This window comes from Ascaphus truei, chromosome 4, assembly GCF_040206685.1.
Source record: "Ascaphus truei isolate aAscTru1 chromosome 4, aAscTru1.hap1, whole genome shotgun sequence".
Classification (NCBI taxonomy): Eukaryota; Metazoa; Chordata; class Amphibia; order Anura; family Ascaphidae; genus Ascaphus; species Ascaphus truei.
In genome coordinates this window covers 54,022,366-54,040,568 of record NC_134486.1, presented here as the reverse complement: position 1 = coordinate 54,040,568, position 18,203 = coordinate 54,022,366, and the positions used below count along the sequence as shown (strand labels likewise).

General features: G+C 39.8%; 1 protein-coding gene across 1 annotated transcript in view; it reads left to right on the top strand.

Annotated features, from left to right (window-relative positions):
• Positions 1 to 18,203, top strand: part of LRPPRC (leucine rich pentatricopeptide repeat containing) — a 129,966-nt gene that overhangs the window by 20,241 nt on the left and 91,522 nt on the right. Inside the window, exons 12-15 of the mRNA XM_075595782.1 lie at positions 1,652 to 1,770; positions 3,425 to 3,518; positions 4,593 to 4,662; positions 16,754 to 16,781. Of these exons, the coding sequence (XP_075451897.1) occupies positions 1,652 to 1,770; positions 3,425 to 3,518; positions 4,593 to 4,662; positions 16,754 to 16,781 (311 nt within the window). The remainder of the gene's footprint in view (positions 1 to 1,651; positions 1,771 to 3,424; positions 3,519 to 4,592; positions 4,663 to 16,753; positions 16,782 to 18,203) is intronic.

The window sequence follows — 18,203 nt, the reverse complement described above, 5'->3', positions numbered from 1 at the left end:
GGCACAGAGTCCTATAAGTCCACTCAAACGGGCTGGCCAGAGACGAGTAGAAAACTGCTGTCAAGATGTGCAATAGATCCAGACAGATTTCCCGTAATTAATTCTTTTGTTTATAATTTTTTTGCGGATTCCTGGCCACAATCAGACAGCGTTTTGTTTAAGGCAAAGTTGAGCTGATGATGCGACTTTAATTTAGTATGACTTGCCTGCGTGTATTTTTAAGTGCTCAAAGGGAATTCACTTCTGATTATTTGCACCATAGTGCACTGCATAAAATATTCATGGAAGTGTCACTTTTTCCATAGGTGGCACTCCAGGGCAAAGCAGGGCAGGACTTGGGCAAACTTCATATATTCAAAGTAACAAATCCAAGGGGCAAGTTGAAAAATAACATATGCTATGTGGTACCACTGTCCTGCAGCCTTTGAGAAAGTTGTTTTTTTTTTGTTTTTTTTATACCAGCGAGACGTCAATACCTGTATAAGTTTTGACATAAGGAAGTTAACTGCGTGTAATGGAATGAAAGCAAAGTCATGTAAATGTTATAGATTGAGCGTATCTCACCCCTCCAGCTCTGGAGCTTTGATGCTTGAACTGCCTGATGCGATCATTTTATTTGTAACACGCGTTAGGAGGGTTGAAGAGCTTTTCTCATTTTGCCTTATAGTGAAAACGACAATTACAAATATATTTGTGTATTTTTTTAGCGTAATTTTGCTGTGTTGTGTATGCCTGATTTGCTATGCAATGTGTTGATGATTATTTTGCTCATGAATGGGATATGTGCCTCTCCATGTGGGTATTACTCCTTTGTTTCAATAACCGAGGCGTGGTATACATTCAAAGCGCCTTATTTTCTGAAAATAGCCACCCACTGTAACATAATGTAGGCATAGTAGAGCAACGCATTATCGTGCAATTTGCAATTCAATAAAATCAAGCTGTAATTTGCAAATTGCACCTTTTTTAGTGCTTTGCACTGAAATAGATGTAATAACGCTGGCTTACACGCTTATTATGCCTAATTTCTCATGCAACCCGGTACAAATTGTTCATCCACTCTTCTGTTTTGTGTAAAGAAATTATATTGCCATCATTAGCCAAAGAAAAAGAAGTATTTAACAAACTTATATTTACATTACGAAGGAAAAATGAACCTCGTTATTATTTTTTATACTTTAAGCGTGATTCTATATATTTTTGTAACATACATATTTTTTCCCGTGCTGTGTGACTGATCCTTTAAGAGAACCACAGTACTGAATAAGAATGAGTCTTGAGAACCTGTAATGCATGTTCATCATGCATTCATTGTGCCTATTAATTTATATTTGAAATGTCCAGACCACACATGAATACATCTTTTATACTACTGATCTACTGTTCTCCATTTGAGTACCACGCATGATTTAGTTTTTGGATCTAATTTAAGGAGCAGCAATACATTCAAAATCCTATGGGTTTTCTTTTAATGAGTTGTGTAGTATTTAATGCTCCTGAACAATCCTCCAGTAACAAGGTTACAATCTTAAGTTAAATCATTCTGGCAAGAGATCTTTATATGAAACCGAAACCTGAGAATATTAAGGACCATATATTTACCATATTTATTTGGGGATGAATTAGGGTTTTCCCACTTTGTTTTCTGCAGGTACTATTGAAGTCATTAAAGCTCTGCATGAGATGGGTGTGGAACCAGACATGGAGACGTACACCAACTATGTTCTAAATGTGTTTGACGACATGCAGTCTGCCCGGGCACTGCTGCAGGTAGAGGGAAATATTTTTACTGGTTTTCTTGTTGCACCGTAGATCGTCATCTCACCAAGTCGACTAATAAAGTCAGTGCATGTGATACACGTGTGTAATTGTAACTTTTCACGGTCATTCTAATAACTGCTCCATTTATATCACTGCGTAATACTAGAGTTGCTTGAGATAACTACTGGAGGCTACATTAGGATGTATGTAAACAGATGCTGTCTTTTTTCTGCCCCACCCCCGTGTCTTCTGTCTCACCCCCCGTGTCTTCTGTCTCACCCCCCGGTGTCTTCTGTCTCACCCCCCTGTGTCTTCTGTCTCGCCCCCCGTGTCTTCTGTCTCGCCCCCCGTGTCTTCTGTCTCGCCCCCCGTGTATTCTGTCTCGCCCCCCGTGTCTTCTGTCTCGCCCCCCGTGTCTTCTGTCTCGCCCCCCGTGTCTTCTGTCTCGCCCCCCGTGTCTTCTGTCTCGACCCCCGTGTCTTCTGTCTCGCCCCCTGTGTCTTCTGTCTCGCCCCCCTGTCTTCTGTCTCGCCCCCGTGTCTTCTGTCTTGCCCCCCGTGTCTTCTGTCTCGCCCCCCGTGTCTTCTGTCTCGCCCCCCGTGTCTTCTGTCTCGCCCCCCGTGTCTTCTGTCTCGCCCCCCGTGTCTTCTGTCTCGCCCCCCGTGTCTTCTGTCTCGCCCCCCCCCGTGTCTTCTGTCTCGCCCCCCCCCGTGTCTTCTGTCTCACCCCCCCCGTGTCTTCTGTCTCACCCCCCCCCGTGTCTTCTATCTCACCCCCCGTGGCTTCTGTCTCATCCCCCCCCCCGTGGCTTCTGTCTCACCCCCCCGTGTCTTCTGTCTCACCCCCGTGTCTTCTGTCTCACCCCCCCCCCGTGTCTTCTGTCTCACCCCCCCCACCCCCCGTGTCTTCTGTCTCACCCCCCCCCCCGTGTCTTCTCCATCCTTGCCCTTCCCCCCCACCCCCTGTCTCTTCTCCCTCCTTGCCCTACCCCTATTCTCTTTTCTCAAGAGGATTTTTCTGGCATATTCCTGATGTTTTCTTGCAAATTGGTGTAGTTGAAGGAAGGTTCAGTTGAACGGTTGCTCATAAAATAAGGGCTTAAGGAAAGATATTCATTGACATTGTTGAACAAATCTATGAATGTCACCTATTCTACAAGAGTGATTTAGCTAAATGTTCTCACTGTTCATATCATGTTTAATAGAGGACTGAGTGCTATGGCCCACGAAGGGCTGCTATTGTGGAAGACCTCTTGCAGTCCTTTTAAAGTGAATGGGCTTCAAGGTGTCTTCTGGTGCCAAATAGCAAAGCTTAGTAGATATGGGCCTATGCCTTTCTAAATAGCTTCAGAATTGTATAAGGCTAATTCTTATGTCTCCGGCATAGTTGCCAAGGGAATTTAGATAATTTTTTCTAGGATGCTTTTCCTTGAGATTTTTGATGCTGTGACCCCTTTCAAATGTAATTAATCTTCAGTGATTCTTTGACCCATCTAGAAAAGTTTTGGATCAGAATACCGGTGGTGTTCCCCAATGCAACAAAAGCGTTTAACCTAACCTTTTTGGGGGGGGATGGGCGGGTGGGAATGGTGAATAAATGGAGGGGGGGGCCTCATTTTAAAACGCATTTGTTGCTGATGGCCACTTATACTTTTTTCTTTTAGGAGAGTGGATGTCCAGTTAATAGCAATTGGCTTTATATATCGGAGTTAAGAAATGAAGCATCGCAAGGAAAACTGGACAATGTATTTTCCCTATGTAAGTATTTTTATTCTGTTGATCTGATTTTATTATATAGTGTAATGCATAAGGTAATTTTAGTTGGTTGATATGAGTAATATGACTTTTGTTTTCTTACGTTGAACTGTTGTAGGTCACAATACACAGCACGTAACATACACAGGTAGACGGAGCGGCTCAGTGAGTAAAGACACTGACTGGCACTGAGTTTGGAGCAGGGGAACCTGGTTCAATTCCCAGTGTCGGCTCCTTGTGATCTTGGACATTGCAGCGCTATACAAGAACATGCTGCTATTATTATTATTATTATTATTATCATCATCATACACTTGTCATGCATGAGACTATTCTGATTGGTATTTGCTTTTCTATCTTATCACATCTTCACAACTGTACGAACGGCAAGCAAGATAATGTCTCAATTGTTTTTTCAATCTTGAAGAATATAATTGTTTACAAATCTGATATTGCTTGTTAAGGAGTAACACGTATCACACAGATGTAATGAATCCCTCTCCAAATAGTTTAGAATCTCTATTATTATTATTATTACTTGATCACAGAAAAAATATGACTTGTCTGAAGTTATATGTAGTCTGTATCTGGCCTTGAACCTCTGCTCCTGTTTCAAAGACCAGTCTTGCACATATAGTATAAGGCTGGATTTCCTTTGCACCCTGTTCATCACGTCACGCATAACACTACAAGCCCTTGATTTTGTGTTTGTGCCCAGGTGGATTTGCCTGTTTATATATGTGTTGCCCCAGTAATAACTATGGACACATTGTTCACAGCATTCGTAATATTTTTAAAATGAACCCGTTTGCAGCCACAGGGCTGGTTATGTAATGCAATGTGTGCTGTCGCCTCTGGCAGTGAAAGGGATAAGGTGTGTATAGTGTGTGTACTGTATAGTGTGTGTATAGTGTGTGTGATTATATATTTAGAAAAAAAATTAAACTAGAGGCCTGAGGAATTGTCTACATTTTTCATGACAGCCAAATATGCTGCGTTTCTCAAACTACAGTTTTATCTATTTAACAAGTTGCCATAAAGCGGGTGATCTGACGATGAATGTGTCTTGCCTTACAGTGTCTGCACCAAATGCACCAATTGTGGACATGAGTCTTTTTAAAGGCAGTCTCGTTTTTGGATTTAAAAGGTAAGTTGAATGTGTGTAAATATTAAGAAATTATTATCTATATCCTTCCTCAGCGCAGATCTTAGAGTTAAATTCTCCAGGTTAATTATGTGGGAGATCCCATTGGTGTATCATTGATTCCTGGGTAACTACATAACTTGTTTACTTCAGCAACACTTAAAGTATATTTGTAGTTGTAGCAGACTCTCTAAATGTTTTCTAGTATTCATTTGGCCAAGCCTTATGTTGCACGTTTAGTTTCCTGCTCGGTGGAGCTCTCTACCAGTTGGAATTCGTTAACTTCTAGGTATTCTCTACTCAAATCATTTGAATAAAAATGAAAACATGTGCTTGCGGTAGGAGACAACTTTTAATACATTATGTAATGGTTTATAAAGCTTTGCAGTGAAAGTGTACACATGGTTATTGGCCAAACGGTATCTTTTCCATAGATTGAAGACAAAAGACAAACTAAGAACGTACTGACCCACTTAATGTTAAAACATGTCAATTTGGAATCTTCATAAGTGTAACCAGTATTAAGCTATCAGTTTGTTCTTCCTTCTGTATTGAATTCCGAACCATGAGATCCTCATACCTGAGATAATTTACTTTTAAACTGTGGTGATCCCTGGCAGTTATTTTATAGTGGGGGGGATTGTTGCATAGTATAAACCCATATGGTCTTACTTGTGAGTTCTTTGAGTCTGTCATACCTTTTAAGATTTATTTGAAATAAAGGGAATATATGCCTGAGGGTGACTTTGTTCTTTGTGTTTATAAATATGAGGATCACTTTTGTTTTATATGTGTGTGTGTGTGTGTGTGTGTGTGTGTGTGTGTGTGTGTGTGTGTGTGTGTGTGTGTGTGTGTGTGTGTGTGTGTGTGTGTGTGTGTGTGACAGAGCAGATGGCACACAAATACAGATGAAGACAGGTGCTTAGTCCCATATGAATGAATATAATCAAAGGCTCCTTACCAGGCAATCCAAAGTAGGCACAGCAAGGAAGAGACAGCACACTTATTAGCAAAAAGAATTGTATTAGTAAAGCAGGCACAAAACACCAAAGTTTCGGTCCTAAAAACAGGACCTTTATCAAGGGAGTGCTCCTGTTTTAGGACCGAAACGTTGGTGTTTTGTGCCTGCTTTACTAATACAATTCTTTTTGCTAATAAGTGTGCTGTCTCTTCCTTGCTGTGCCTACTTTGGATTCCCTGTATTCTCTGGTCTGCCTGGTAAGGAGCCTTTGATTATATATACATATATATATATATATATATATATATATATATATATATATATATATATATATATATATATATATATATATATATATATATATATATATATATATATATATATATATACATGTACATGTACATATACATATACACAGTGTTCGACAAACCTATACATTTGCTCGCCCGGGCGAGTGGATTTAACATCGTGGCGAGCTCCTATTGGCTCAAGCAGCATACGTGTGGTACTAGGTGGCGAGTAGATTTTTGGGTGATTTGTCGACCACTGTATGTATGTATGTGTATATATATATATATATATATATATATATATATATATATATATATATATATATATATATATATTTTACCTTTTCTTAATCTGGCTTGCAAATAATCCAAATTAAACACACTTAATAAAAAAAAAGGAATTGTTTAAAAAAAAATGTTATTGAATGTGACACATTTATGTCCCTTCTGAGCAATGAAAAATAGTGTTCGGTGTAGTCGGAGCAAGACAATGTCACTCAAGGAAATACTGGTTGAAGTGTTTGTGAGGAGAAATAGATGAACACTTCTGAAAGCTTTGTTTGGCCCGAGGAGTTTAGAGAACCGTATTATGTGCTGTTAATGTAGTACAAGAAAATATTGTTTAATTGAGTGCTTTTTCCTCTCCTCCCTTCCCACCCCCCTCACGGAGTGTTATATAATTTGTGTACTTCTGTACGAAAGTAAACGTGAACTGTCCCTTGAGAATGTACTTTGACTGTTTTGGACCGAGTAAATTTTTTTACTTGAAGGGGCAGTTCTACATGGCGGCCCCTTTTTGTTTATTTATTTTTAAACTTGTGCATGTCTGGCTCCTTTAGAGTTAAACTTTTACTTAGCTTATCGTGTATATATGGGTATGTTTCTACCTTCCTCGGGTCTGTTTTATTACCAGATGATAAGAAAATCAAAGGGATAATGTGGAGGAATAATAAACTATCTACATGTATACTAGTAAACATGGCAATGGGTTTAGTTAATTTGCGCCTGGGGGTTTTAGCCCCTTAAGTTACATCACTACCGCTAAATGCTGCTTCTATTTTGCCTGTTCCGATTAGAGACATTGACCAGTTGTGATGCGTTTGCTGGTTTTTACGAATGTACATTTTTTGACTGATTTTGGTCCGGCCCCTCTAATGTTGGGGTGGCAATATATAGATAATCAGGTAATATATAAATATTTAGCTTTCGGTTCTTGTGATTTATTCCCTTCGGTGTACTACAATATCCCAGATAATGAGAAGCATGAAAACTCAAAGCAACAGCTCAAAGATGCAAAGTTCTGTGAGGAAGATCATGTGACCAGGCAGCCACTAGATACAATTGGTGCACTGCTAGAGAGAGGGCAGGGCTCAAAAAGGGGTGTGCCAGAGCCTGTTTCAGAAGAGGAAGGGGATGTGACTTTGTAAATGGGTGCCATTGGAACAGAAAATGATTGTTACATTATAATACATTAAAAATGTTTATTTTTTATGCTACAAGTATTTTCTCATAGTACAGAACTGATTTATATATAAAAAAAAAAAAATACATGTAGGATATTGCTTGAACGGAAGCTTTAACAGAACCAAGATTATTTTTTAATACTGGTTTCTTTTTCTAACTAAAAGCATTGGGCTACCGAAAGAAACAGGGAGGGGAAGAAATATTGTTGCTTTACAGACATAAACTCACAGAAGATGGGGGAGGGGGATCCATTTATCTATGGAGCATTAAGAGAAGGCACAGAGAACATCATGGTTGCATAAAACAAATACTGTCGTAAATCTTGAATAAAAGAGAAACGAGAAGAGCCTACACTCAAATAAAGCACATAGATGGATCAACATGCATTAATAGAGGCATGCAGCCAGGGCTCCCAGGCTGAATGGAATGTTGCAGTGGTCTCAGAAAACCGTGTGTTCCTTTATTAACATTCTCTGCCTTTATTTTTTTGGTGGGCTTGTTGGCGCGCTGGCAGGTGTGACTGCACAGCATGTAGCAGTGAAAAAAAAATTAAGGATATTTTTCAGCAATGCAAAAATCGCTGACCATAGAGGAATGATTTTGGAAAGGTCCACCAAAGTTGCACCATGGATCCTAGCTGTCCACGTCTTCTGAAACGCGCGAAAGTTTCTAGATTTTGTGTAACGGAGTAGGAGTAAGACATCACTAATTGTCATTTTTGATCAATTCTCCTTCATGGGTTGTACATATTGAATTCTTGACTATGACTTCCACTATTCCTCGCCAATGTTCAATATCTAAAACTTCCATTTCCTCCTCCCATCTTCACATTTATCTGGACCTTTTATTTGGTGGGGAGATGGGATTTGGCACATTTAGTGCCCTCCACTTGGTTTGAATCTGAAAGTGCTTAAAAGCGGAGCAGATAAAATGCCCAAGTCGAATTATTAAGAATTATTTCTGTGAAATCCTGTTTTTCTGTTGTTTTAAAAAGATCTCACCTCTTTTTGGCATGGAATCAAAATTCTCAATCTTGGGATACATACACCCACAGCCAATACGCAATTATATGTGGGTTTTGAACCAAGGAGAATTTGTGGGAACTAGAAAGCCATGTAATCGGCCAAATCATAGGCCACTCTTCCCATGATTCAACAGCCACCCATATTTTAAAATCATAATTTAAATACCACTGTGGTAACTAATGTAATTCTCCTTTTATAAAACTCCTTAGTCCAGGCTGTGGTGAGAATCCCTGGCTGCAGTGGAAGCGCAGTATGTTAATAGATAATGGGGAAAAGCAGGGTTGCAGACCTGGCTGAGACATGTGAATGTGCTCACAAGTGATAGTTTTATTTAAGTGAAGAGACCGATTTTGAAGTGAGACCATCCAAAAGAGCAGATTGAAGTAAGAATAAACAATTACTTATTGGCGGTTTTCACACCACATGAACTGAAAAAATACAGTGCTGGAGATCCTATAAAAAATTTCCGATACGTTGGCATTGATAGGGTATTATTCAGAGTAGTTTAGTCAATAAGCTCATTTTGATCGAGTACCTTTTTCCAGCAAGGAAATACAATACTCCAACCAGGTTTTTAAAAAATGTCTTAATTTTGAGTAGAATAATTTGCTTGATTATGGTAACTGGAAGCAGTTTTTAATCTTTATCCCCAGATAATGGAGATTTGTTTGTTTTTTTGCCATTTGAAATTAAAATAGCACACTTAAAAGCTTAACTCTCTCAAGGTGAATGTTAACATTGAGAGCCTCAGACATTTTTATTTGTAACTGTGAAGTTAGGGAGATTGACAAATTTCCCCAGAACATGAAAGCAGTTTGGGAGAGGGACGCAAGACTTTCATGAGACTAAGGTAGACCTCAACTGTAAAGCCACTTTATATCACCCAGCTACTTGTATAATTCCTGAGATATTAGAATTAGATCTTATCTTAATAGCAAGGGAGGTTATTATATGGAGAGGGCAGAGAGTAATGGGGAGAAATCGCACCCCTGTGTTACCATTTCTGAAAGGAGAATCTGAACAACAAACCTTGGCAGAAGGGGAAATAAAGGGGGCTGATATTCCTTGCTTATAGCTTGAATCCTCTGTCGAAAAGCTTTCCTAACATCTAGAGTGAGCAGTGTTAAATGCAAATTGGCAAGCAAACTCAAAGAAACCTCTGCTTTCCTTGGGGGTTTTTTTTTTTTATAAAATAAACAGGATTCAGGAAGAGTGGTTACGGCAGCAGTTACATTTTTGTTTCTAGCACTATGTGACAAAGTGCGCACGCGCTAACATCACTCTAGGAAGTATTATTTTGGCGCGCAGGGTGGAACATGGACACCAGCCCTTGCGTTTCAGGTCGGCATTTCAGGCAGCTTGGCATTTGTTCTAGGGCCAGTTTTCCTAATCATTAACAAGAGCACAGAATTTCTGACTATTTTCTGAAGAACCTCCCACTCGGGCGTATATGTTCTGTTCTTACCACCTTGTCAGAAACAATTTACGACAGGTGGGTGCTGAATTTGGTTTAACTGGGATATTTTGTCACACACACCCAGAAAGGTTGTTCTTGTCCAGAGTTCCAGTGAACTGGGAAACTGTCACTTTTGCCAGTAATTCAAAAATAATTTTTCCGGTACGAAGAGAGAAATGCGGTTCAGGAGTCTACTCCAGTCTGTTTCTGCTCAAGATTTCCGTCCAGTGCCGGACGTGAAGTTCATAATGTCATAAATTTGTCAAACCACAACATCTTAAGATGAAATTGGTAATGTCCGTTATCAACATCCTAGAACCAGATTGCGTCATGGCAGGCATAGGTCTGAAACATCTGTGTACATGGGTGTATGCAGGAGCCCAAGTGTCTGGTCTCATAAAGTAATTCTATTAAAGGTTTGGGAACTATTCAATAAAGTAAACTTCTCAATCCTCATGCATAATGGCTCAAAGATTCCCTGAATGTATTGAATGAATAGTAATAACTTCTCTTCCTTTTAGGGATGGCCCATAATAAATGAGTACTCACTTTTGTTTTCCCCTTGTGTGTCTTCAAGCGTGCATCCACGTCCAGCGTCCTGAGATATCCAAAAAAGTTATGTGGTGCACACCAACAGGGAACAGGTCTTGTGGCAAATAAAAAATAATGTTTATTGGAGCTGCATTAAAATACCGGTGGAGGGTACAGCACTCCTACCCGTTTCGTGCTGTGAGGCACTTTATCAAGGAGTTGTTAAAGTGCCTCACAGCACGAAACGCGTAGGAGTGTTGTGTACCCTCCACCGTTTTTTTAATGCAGCTCCAATAAACATTATTTTTTATTTGCCACAAGACCTGTTCCCTGTTGCTGTGCACCACATAACTTTTTTGGATATCCTAGATCTGAAACATGCCTACTAGCATGTATCCATATGGAAACCGCGTCAGAAATTTCTTAAGTTTGCCTTTCAGATTGGCAAAGATCTGCGACTTCCAGTTCACAGCCCTTCGCTGTGAACCAACTTAATGCCATCCCCTAGAGCAGGGGTGCACAAACTGTTGCAGCTGTGCCGCCCCCCCTCCCCAACCCCCCCCGTCCCCCGTCTTCTGGGCAAAATAAAGATATAATGAAATTCGCAGTACCCACTCTATCTTTTATTTGGATGCATCTGGCTCTCATAAGAGTTATGTATCTTTCAATAATAAAACAATCATAATAATTGGAGTGCTTCTGGTTTTCTTTTCTTCTTTTTTTTTTTTCCCCCAGCCAAATCCAGAATATTCACAAAGACCATAGTGATCACAGCAGCTCTTAGGGGGTGGGGGGAGGGGATCCCTGTAGTTATCTACCTGGACCAGTGGCTGATAATAAGGAGCTCTGGACATGTTGAAGCAAGACCTTGCTGGGTAATCCAGCTTGTTTAAGCCACGATTGGTTGGTAAATGTGGTCCTTCAGCAGATAGTTTTTTGGACTGATATAGACTGATATAGACCGAAGTGAGACTTCCAATAGGTAAAAAACAACCCATCCTATAAGATCCTTTCGGAAACCTGCTTCACTATCAGAAGTTTCATGAAGATTTTCAGACTTGAGCAACACCAAGCACTTGGCTGTGGGAAGAAGTGAGGGATTTTGACATGGACAGATATGGCAGGATAATACAGGTCACAATAGTGTATCCCATGGGATTTCAAAAGAGTATATACATTTTCTTCTTCCCCCTCTTCTCCTGCGAGTATTGAGGAAAATAAAGCGGGATAAAACCCAAGCAGTACTGGCACTAATTCCATATTGACCTAGAAGTCCTCGGGTTTTCTCTTCTGCTAAGCATGACGGGGGTCAGCAAATCTACAACCAGCTGTTTGGATGTTGATTGGGATAGGTTCAAGAAAATGGTAATCGAAGAACCAGTCATCATTCTTAAAGGCTAGGAAAAAATGTACAAGAAAGGAGTGTTCCAAGGTATGAAGCTTATTGAGTCCTTTGTAGCAAAGGGAAGTGATGTCACTAGGATACTCTGGTCCTAAGAGGGGCTGCCCTTTTTAGATGTATAACCCCTATGGGTTTGAAATGTAGGTCTGCTGCTCCCTATGACCAGTCAGCTGGACCAAAATTCTTGCTAGTATTTACTGTTGGATTTGCCAGTGGTGGGGGACACTTAATTGGATATATTGAGTTCTCCTTTCTTTTCTACCAGCACTGTCACTCAATTTTGCTTTTCCTTTAGCTTGAACACAGCAGTGCAGGGATTGACACCCTTCTCAATGTAGCTTTTGCAGATGAGGGTATCCCTTGTTTGGCACTGCTGTTTTTGGGCTAAAAGAAAAGAGAATTTATTTAAATAAAATTCCCTCTTTATGCCATTTGTTTAGCTTATAAATGTAATATTTTTTGCTAGTTGAGAAATATTAGTTATTTACTTTCCTGTCCCAAGCGAGGCAAACTAATCAATAGTAAAGGTGCAGATGTAACAGGCGTTATTTCCTCCCGTTAACATAAGAAATAACTGAAAATATTGCGTTGGTTAAAGCGTATGCATGCGTTGCCATTTTTTTTTTTCAATGGAGTCACAGTATTTTGTGCAATAAATATCGCATTAGCGTTAATACTTCTCATTGTGTTAATACATGGAAATAACGTCTGCTACGAGTCGCCAAGAGGTAATATTCGTGTAAAAACGCAGTTTACAATCCTCTGGATAAATTGACTTGAGGTGAAGTCTCACTGAGTCACTCTGACCCGAACTGCATCCAGGCAAGAGGCGTTTTGTCAGGTGTGTAGCATCCAAGCAAACCTTTTCCTGTCTGGAACCAACTAAAGGTTGCTGTGTTGTAGGGGTTTCAGTTAAGCTGCACTGTTGCAAATGTGCTGGCAGGCTTTCACAGAACACATCAGCCAAAGCCAGGAGCGTTTTACATGTAATGCTATATTCCTGCACACTAATATTTGTGACCCCCCTGCTTACTCCTATGTGCCATTTATACCCAATTATTTTCACATTGACCATCGTAGAAAGTACTGTTTCACGCAATGGTTTGTTGAGGCTGTTTTTGTGTCCTGAAATATTTGTGAACATTTAATCTCTTCTGGTATTTATAAAACCAGATTAGCGCTTGGCCAGTCTTTGTTTTTAAATCTTTGTTTATATATTGCCGGAGATTGTTGCGTTTTATTGGCATGGTGTGGGAAAGCAGTCTTAGAAATAGTGTGTGTGTGTGTGTGTGTGTGTGTGTGTTGCTTGTAATAATAAATGAGCACACTGCCTTGGTGACTAGGGTCATGTAGGTAATATACAAAGATATTGTCTGTTAACAGTTTCGTATGAATGTGAAAGAAACCTATTGAGGCATTGGTAGAATTTTTCATATTGTTGGAAATTTTTCTCATCACCTTCATATAGAAAAAGTATGAGTGCCATGAACTCCCCTTTCAGAACGCACTACCTTGAAATCAGACACATTGCTGACTTCCTCCTATTGTCCTATTCATAGCTCGGGTCTGTCAAAAACTGGAATGTCATTGAGTGATGTTGAATGTCTGAATACATGACATCTGCACTCAAGGAGATGGAAAAACATTTAAAACGGTTTTATTTTTGATGACAAATCTCAATACAATACATTGTATCCATACCATACACTTATTTTTACAAATGGGTAAAATGTAATTAAATGTTTGGATTGAAATGGCCAATTATTTGTCTCCTTGGTAATGCTGCTGCTTTGCTCCTAAATAGATGTGACGCGGTTTGAGCAGATGAATACTGCTTAGAGCTGTGTGTCACACATGCATATTTGCATGTTTTATTTTCAGCATCGTTTGGGGTTATGTTGAATGAGTGTGTGTGATTAGGAATCTTGACACATCAGTAACATATTTGCACATTGAAAGTTAGTGAGCTCCAGAGAATTTGCACTGTACACACGGACAGATTCGCATCAGGTCTGTAACCGCTGTTACTATTCATCTGTTACAAGCCAATCTGAAACAAACGTATTTGCTTTCAGAAGTAATTATCCTTTCATGAATTCAAACTTGGCGGTACAAATATGCAGAAATTATTCTGTTGGCAAAATAGATTTAATGCCATTTTATAAACGCTAAAATTATATTGCTCCTCCACCAACACCACAACCACCCCCCCCCCCACCCCCCCACTCCCCTTTCATGGCTTTGCACTGACCTTCTAAATTGCAGGATCCGTGACTGATTCTATGGGGGTTATTCATTATGACTAACGCACAGAAACTTACTGCCATGGTACGTGGTTTAATGAATAACCCCTATTTGTACTGTATTTTAGTACTGTTAAAGCAGCAGGCCCCCTAATCCCCATAAGACTCTTTATATTCATTATGAAGGACAGTCTCGTCGCTCACCAAATAAACATGTTGTGAAGACTTCAACAGTCTGGCTTCCTTAAACATATGTAACCGTGCACAAAGCAAAGATTGAGCTGCTTTTGTTTTCGTTTTTTAAGTAAATGGCAAATTTGTATTTCTTCAGGGTATGTGAATTGGGCAGTGTTTGTCAATGAAGTGTTTCCTTTCCTCTTAGCCCACCTTGCCTTGTCATAGGGCCAATAAATAGGAGAGCAGATGGTCTTCGGAGCTCAGTTCTGGGAATTCCTGAGATACATTGGGGTTCCATCACTCTTAAATATCCCCCCACTCTAACCGCGACTTCCTATTTGTGCCTGTGCCGTGTGGCATTTAAACTACCGTATTTTTTACCCAGCCGGGGATGCTACCAAGTGCAACTTCGTAGGGAATTATCTCGTTAAGCAGGGGGTCCCCGGAGATGAAATTAACGCGGTTCCGCTCTGGAGACCTAGAGAGAAAAAAATGAAAACACCTAGAAAAAACAAAACAAACAAAACCAGGCAGAACCTCACCTTTTAAAATCGTGATGTGGTTACAAACTAACTGTACTAAATGACTTAAAAATACTTGTAGGTATCAGATTTTTGTAATAAGAATCCATCACCGAGAGGTAACCCCTTAAACCTATTGCTGCCATTACTATACGCTGTTCTAGGAGTAGGCTTCCCTTTTAGACATATAATCCCTATGGTTTTGAAATGTAGGTCTGCAGCTCCCTATGCCAAGTCCGTTGGGTCAGAATTCTTGCTAGTACTTACTGTTGGATTTGCCAGCATCTTATTAGTAGTTTATTTTATTTATTGTTTTCATTTCTGGGGGTTCCCTACACAGGGAGGCGATAAATAAATGAAGCAGCATGGGTTACTAGGTTATGCTTTAATTATGGGTCTGCATATTTCCATAAGGAAAGTATTTTTGTGAATGTCCTCTTGGCAACAGGTCCTCTGGTGGGGGGAGGAGGGGGATAGAGACATACATACATACATAGATACTAACTAACTAAAGCTTTGTTAAACCAGGCGACTCTGGAGATTATCAGGCCGTGACTTGCTGTTATGTTAGGGATACACGGTGGTCCAAACGTAGTCCTGAAGGACATCAACATGTAACTAACCAACCTGCATCTAAATAACACTACGGCAACTTGCCTGAGCATGTACAGATGAAGCAGCTGTTATTTCTCACGCTGGCATATTGCAGCGGGAAAACACAACTCGCCAGCGGTAGCGACTATCATTCTGAATGCGGAAAAGGGGTGGGTCCAACACACCAGCCGGTGCAATAACGCCTTGCACATCTGTACAGTAGTGCCCTGAAAACTTGGCCTCGCTTGGAACAGCGTAGAGTACAAGATGACATATTTCACCTCTAAATATATGAAGTGCTCATGCTTACACTGTTTGTAGGAAACTCCAAGCCCAACTTCTATTCATAATAAAATGCGCTGTGATAACTCCTGTTATGCCATAGTAACCAAATGAATACATTTATTTTTCTAACCTAAATAAGAGTTTTAATTTGGGGGGAAAATGACTAGTTAAGTTGCATGTGCTATAGTGGCTTGGAATGAAACATTCTTAGATAATTTGATTGTGGTCAGTTTGTGTATCTATGTATAGGTTAATGTTGCCTCTTTACGTTGCATAGGTTTTTATTACATAATGAACACAATTTGCAATGAAAATGATAACTTGCCGTATTATTTCTGACATTATTATAGACTACTTGATAACTTCTGGATGCTTTCTAATCGTCCCAAATCTTCCTAGTTTATTTGGGCTCACCTGTCCGCTGTCACATCTTACACGACTGCAGATAAAATATTTTGTTATCCTGACCAGTCTTGATAGTGTATACTCCACTTTTGCTATAACAATCCATTCCTGGTATGAGATGTGAAGTCCGTTCCAGGACTGCCGCTTTCGCTATTCTGCTGTAATGTGCATGTACAATTAGTCACAGGATCAAAATGAAGAAATGATCTTGTCAGATTGACAGATACGGGCACCTTTAATATCAGAACTCATTCCGTGCTCTTCATCGTTGGGAGATCAGCATTAGTTTTTCCTGCCTTCCTTCAGGTTGAGGTTATAGTGTTTGTAATGTTTACAAGGTCATGGAAGAGCTTTTCTTTGTAATGTAGAGAACGATCTTTGGAGGATTGTTCCCTTAGTGAATATCCTTGTGTTGGCGGTGGCTTTTGATCTTGTAAATGTGCTGCATAGTGACCTTAGAATTGAAGTGATTTGCAGCACATTGACCCCGTGGTAACCTAACCCTCTACCATCATGTATGAGGACCAGACTGCACGGAGACTGCATCAAACGGATGATGCGGACTGATGTTGATGGCATGTTACATATTCATGCACTTAGTGTAAAAATGCCATCAAGTAAAATGTACTATATTTACTCTTAACAGGGAAACGTTAATGGTAGAGCAGAACCTGTAAATAAAGTTGTAGTTGACAAATTGTGCAGCCTCTTAATTTGTTATCTTCTGCTGCCACCTGCAGGTCCAACGATGTAGAACTCATGGCCAAGGTAAGTGTCGGCAGCTCCCATCAATGTCAACTGATTTCTAATGTGTTTGATTTGTTTTTTTTTTAATTAATCTGTTGAAGGGTCCTGAAAGAAATTCTAAATTAGTTCAACACACAAAATTCATATTGTTGCTTCCTGATCACATTTTAATAGTTGGCTATGTTCCTACGTATAGTGAACATGTTTTGCATGGACGTAACATAAGATTAACGACCTACAGTGACTTACAGCTATATTTTCTCTCTCGAGATGTATATGTCCATTGAGAATCAGATGGGACATTTATGCAGTGCTTTACAAAATTAGCATGAAAACAGAATAATGGTGATTTTATACAACATAGAATTGAAGTGTTGAGACAGGTGCGACGTGTGGTATAGTAAATGTTTACCCCAACTACAGTAGTAGTCCCCCTTTTTAGTGACCTAATCCTTACATGATCTAGTTCTCCTTGGAGTGTTATGTTGAGGCTGTTACAGACCCTGAGCACTGCATTCAACTTCTGTAAGGTCTTCTTTTAGCATCACGAGCAATAAGCTAGAGCTCCTGTTAAATACCCAGACCCCCAGCACTCTGTTGGGCTATATATTAAACGTTTACGGCACTGAAATGGTTAAACACTGCGCCACTGATATAATTGTTGTTGCTACCGTTACAGAAGTCCATCACATAACAAATTAACTCTGGATGCACAAGGTACAGCAGAAGTTCTTCACAAACATAGCACGTTTAGCAGCACATCCACTAATCGTTTACCTATATATTTTCCTGTTACTGCTTTAAAAAAAAAGAGAAAAAAAACAATACTGTGATTTTTATATTTATTTTGCAGTTGAACAGGAAAATATTCCCTTATCAATTTGACGAAGTCCTTTGGGTAGTTGATGCCACTTTTCTGTTTACTAAGCTTAGAGATGAGAAAAGCTGGCTTGTCTGTTACTTTCCTGCATCTGTAGCCCTGTGGAATAGAGGACAGTCCTGTAATAGGATCTCATGCTGCAGATAAGACGGAAACTGGGATGCTGCCCAGAGTAGATTATTGTAATGACTGAATTGTTCTATTAGGGTTAATCTGAAATGGGTTTTAACAAGTGATACAAAGTCCAGATCTCGTGAGGATGATGTGGGGGAGGGGGTTGGGGGGCATTTGAAATCAATTTCTGCCTTTGTCCATGATGAAGCTTTGCAAAAGGACTCAATGCCAATATATGCCATACATATTGTCATTTCTGTCTGGGCTGTTGTGAGACTATGTGATTTTATTAAATGTTGGAAGTATATTTCTGTGTTGGCACTGCAAGTCAGATCATAATGTTCTTTACCATTTCACTTCCGTTTGTACTGGGAAAAAATACTGCATGGGAGAAGAAGGCTTTCCCCCATGCAGCTAATATGGAAAATATTGCTTGTCAAATGAACATT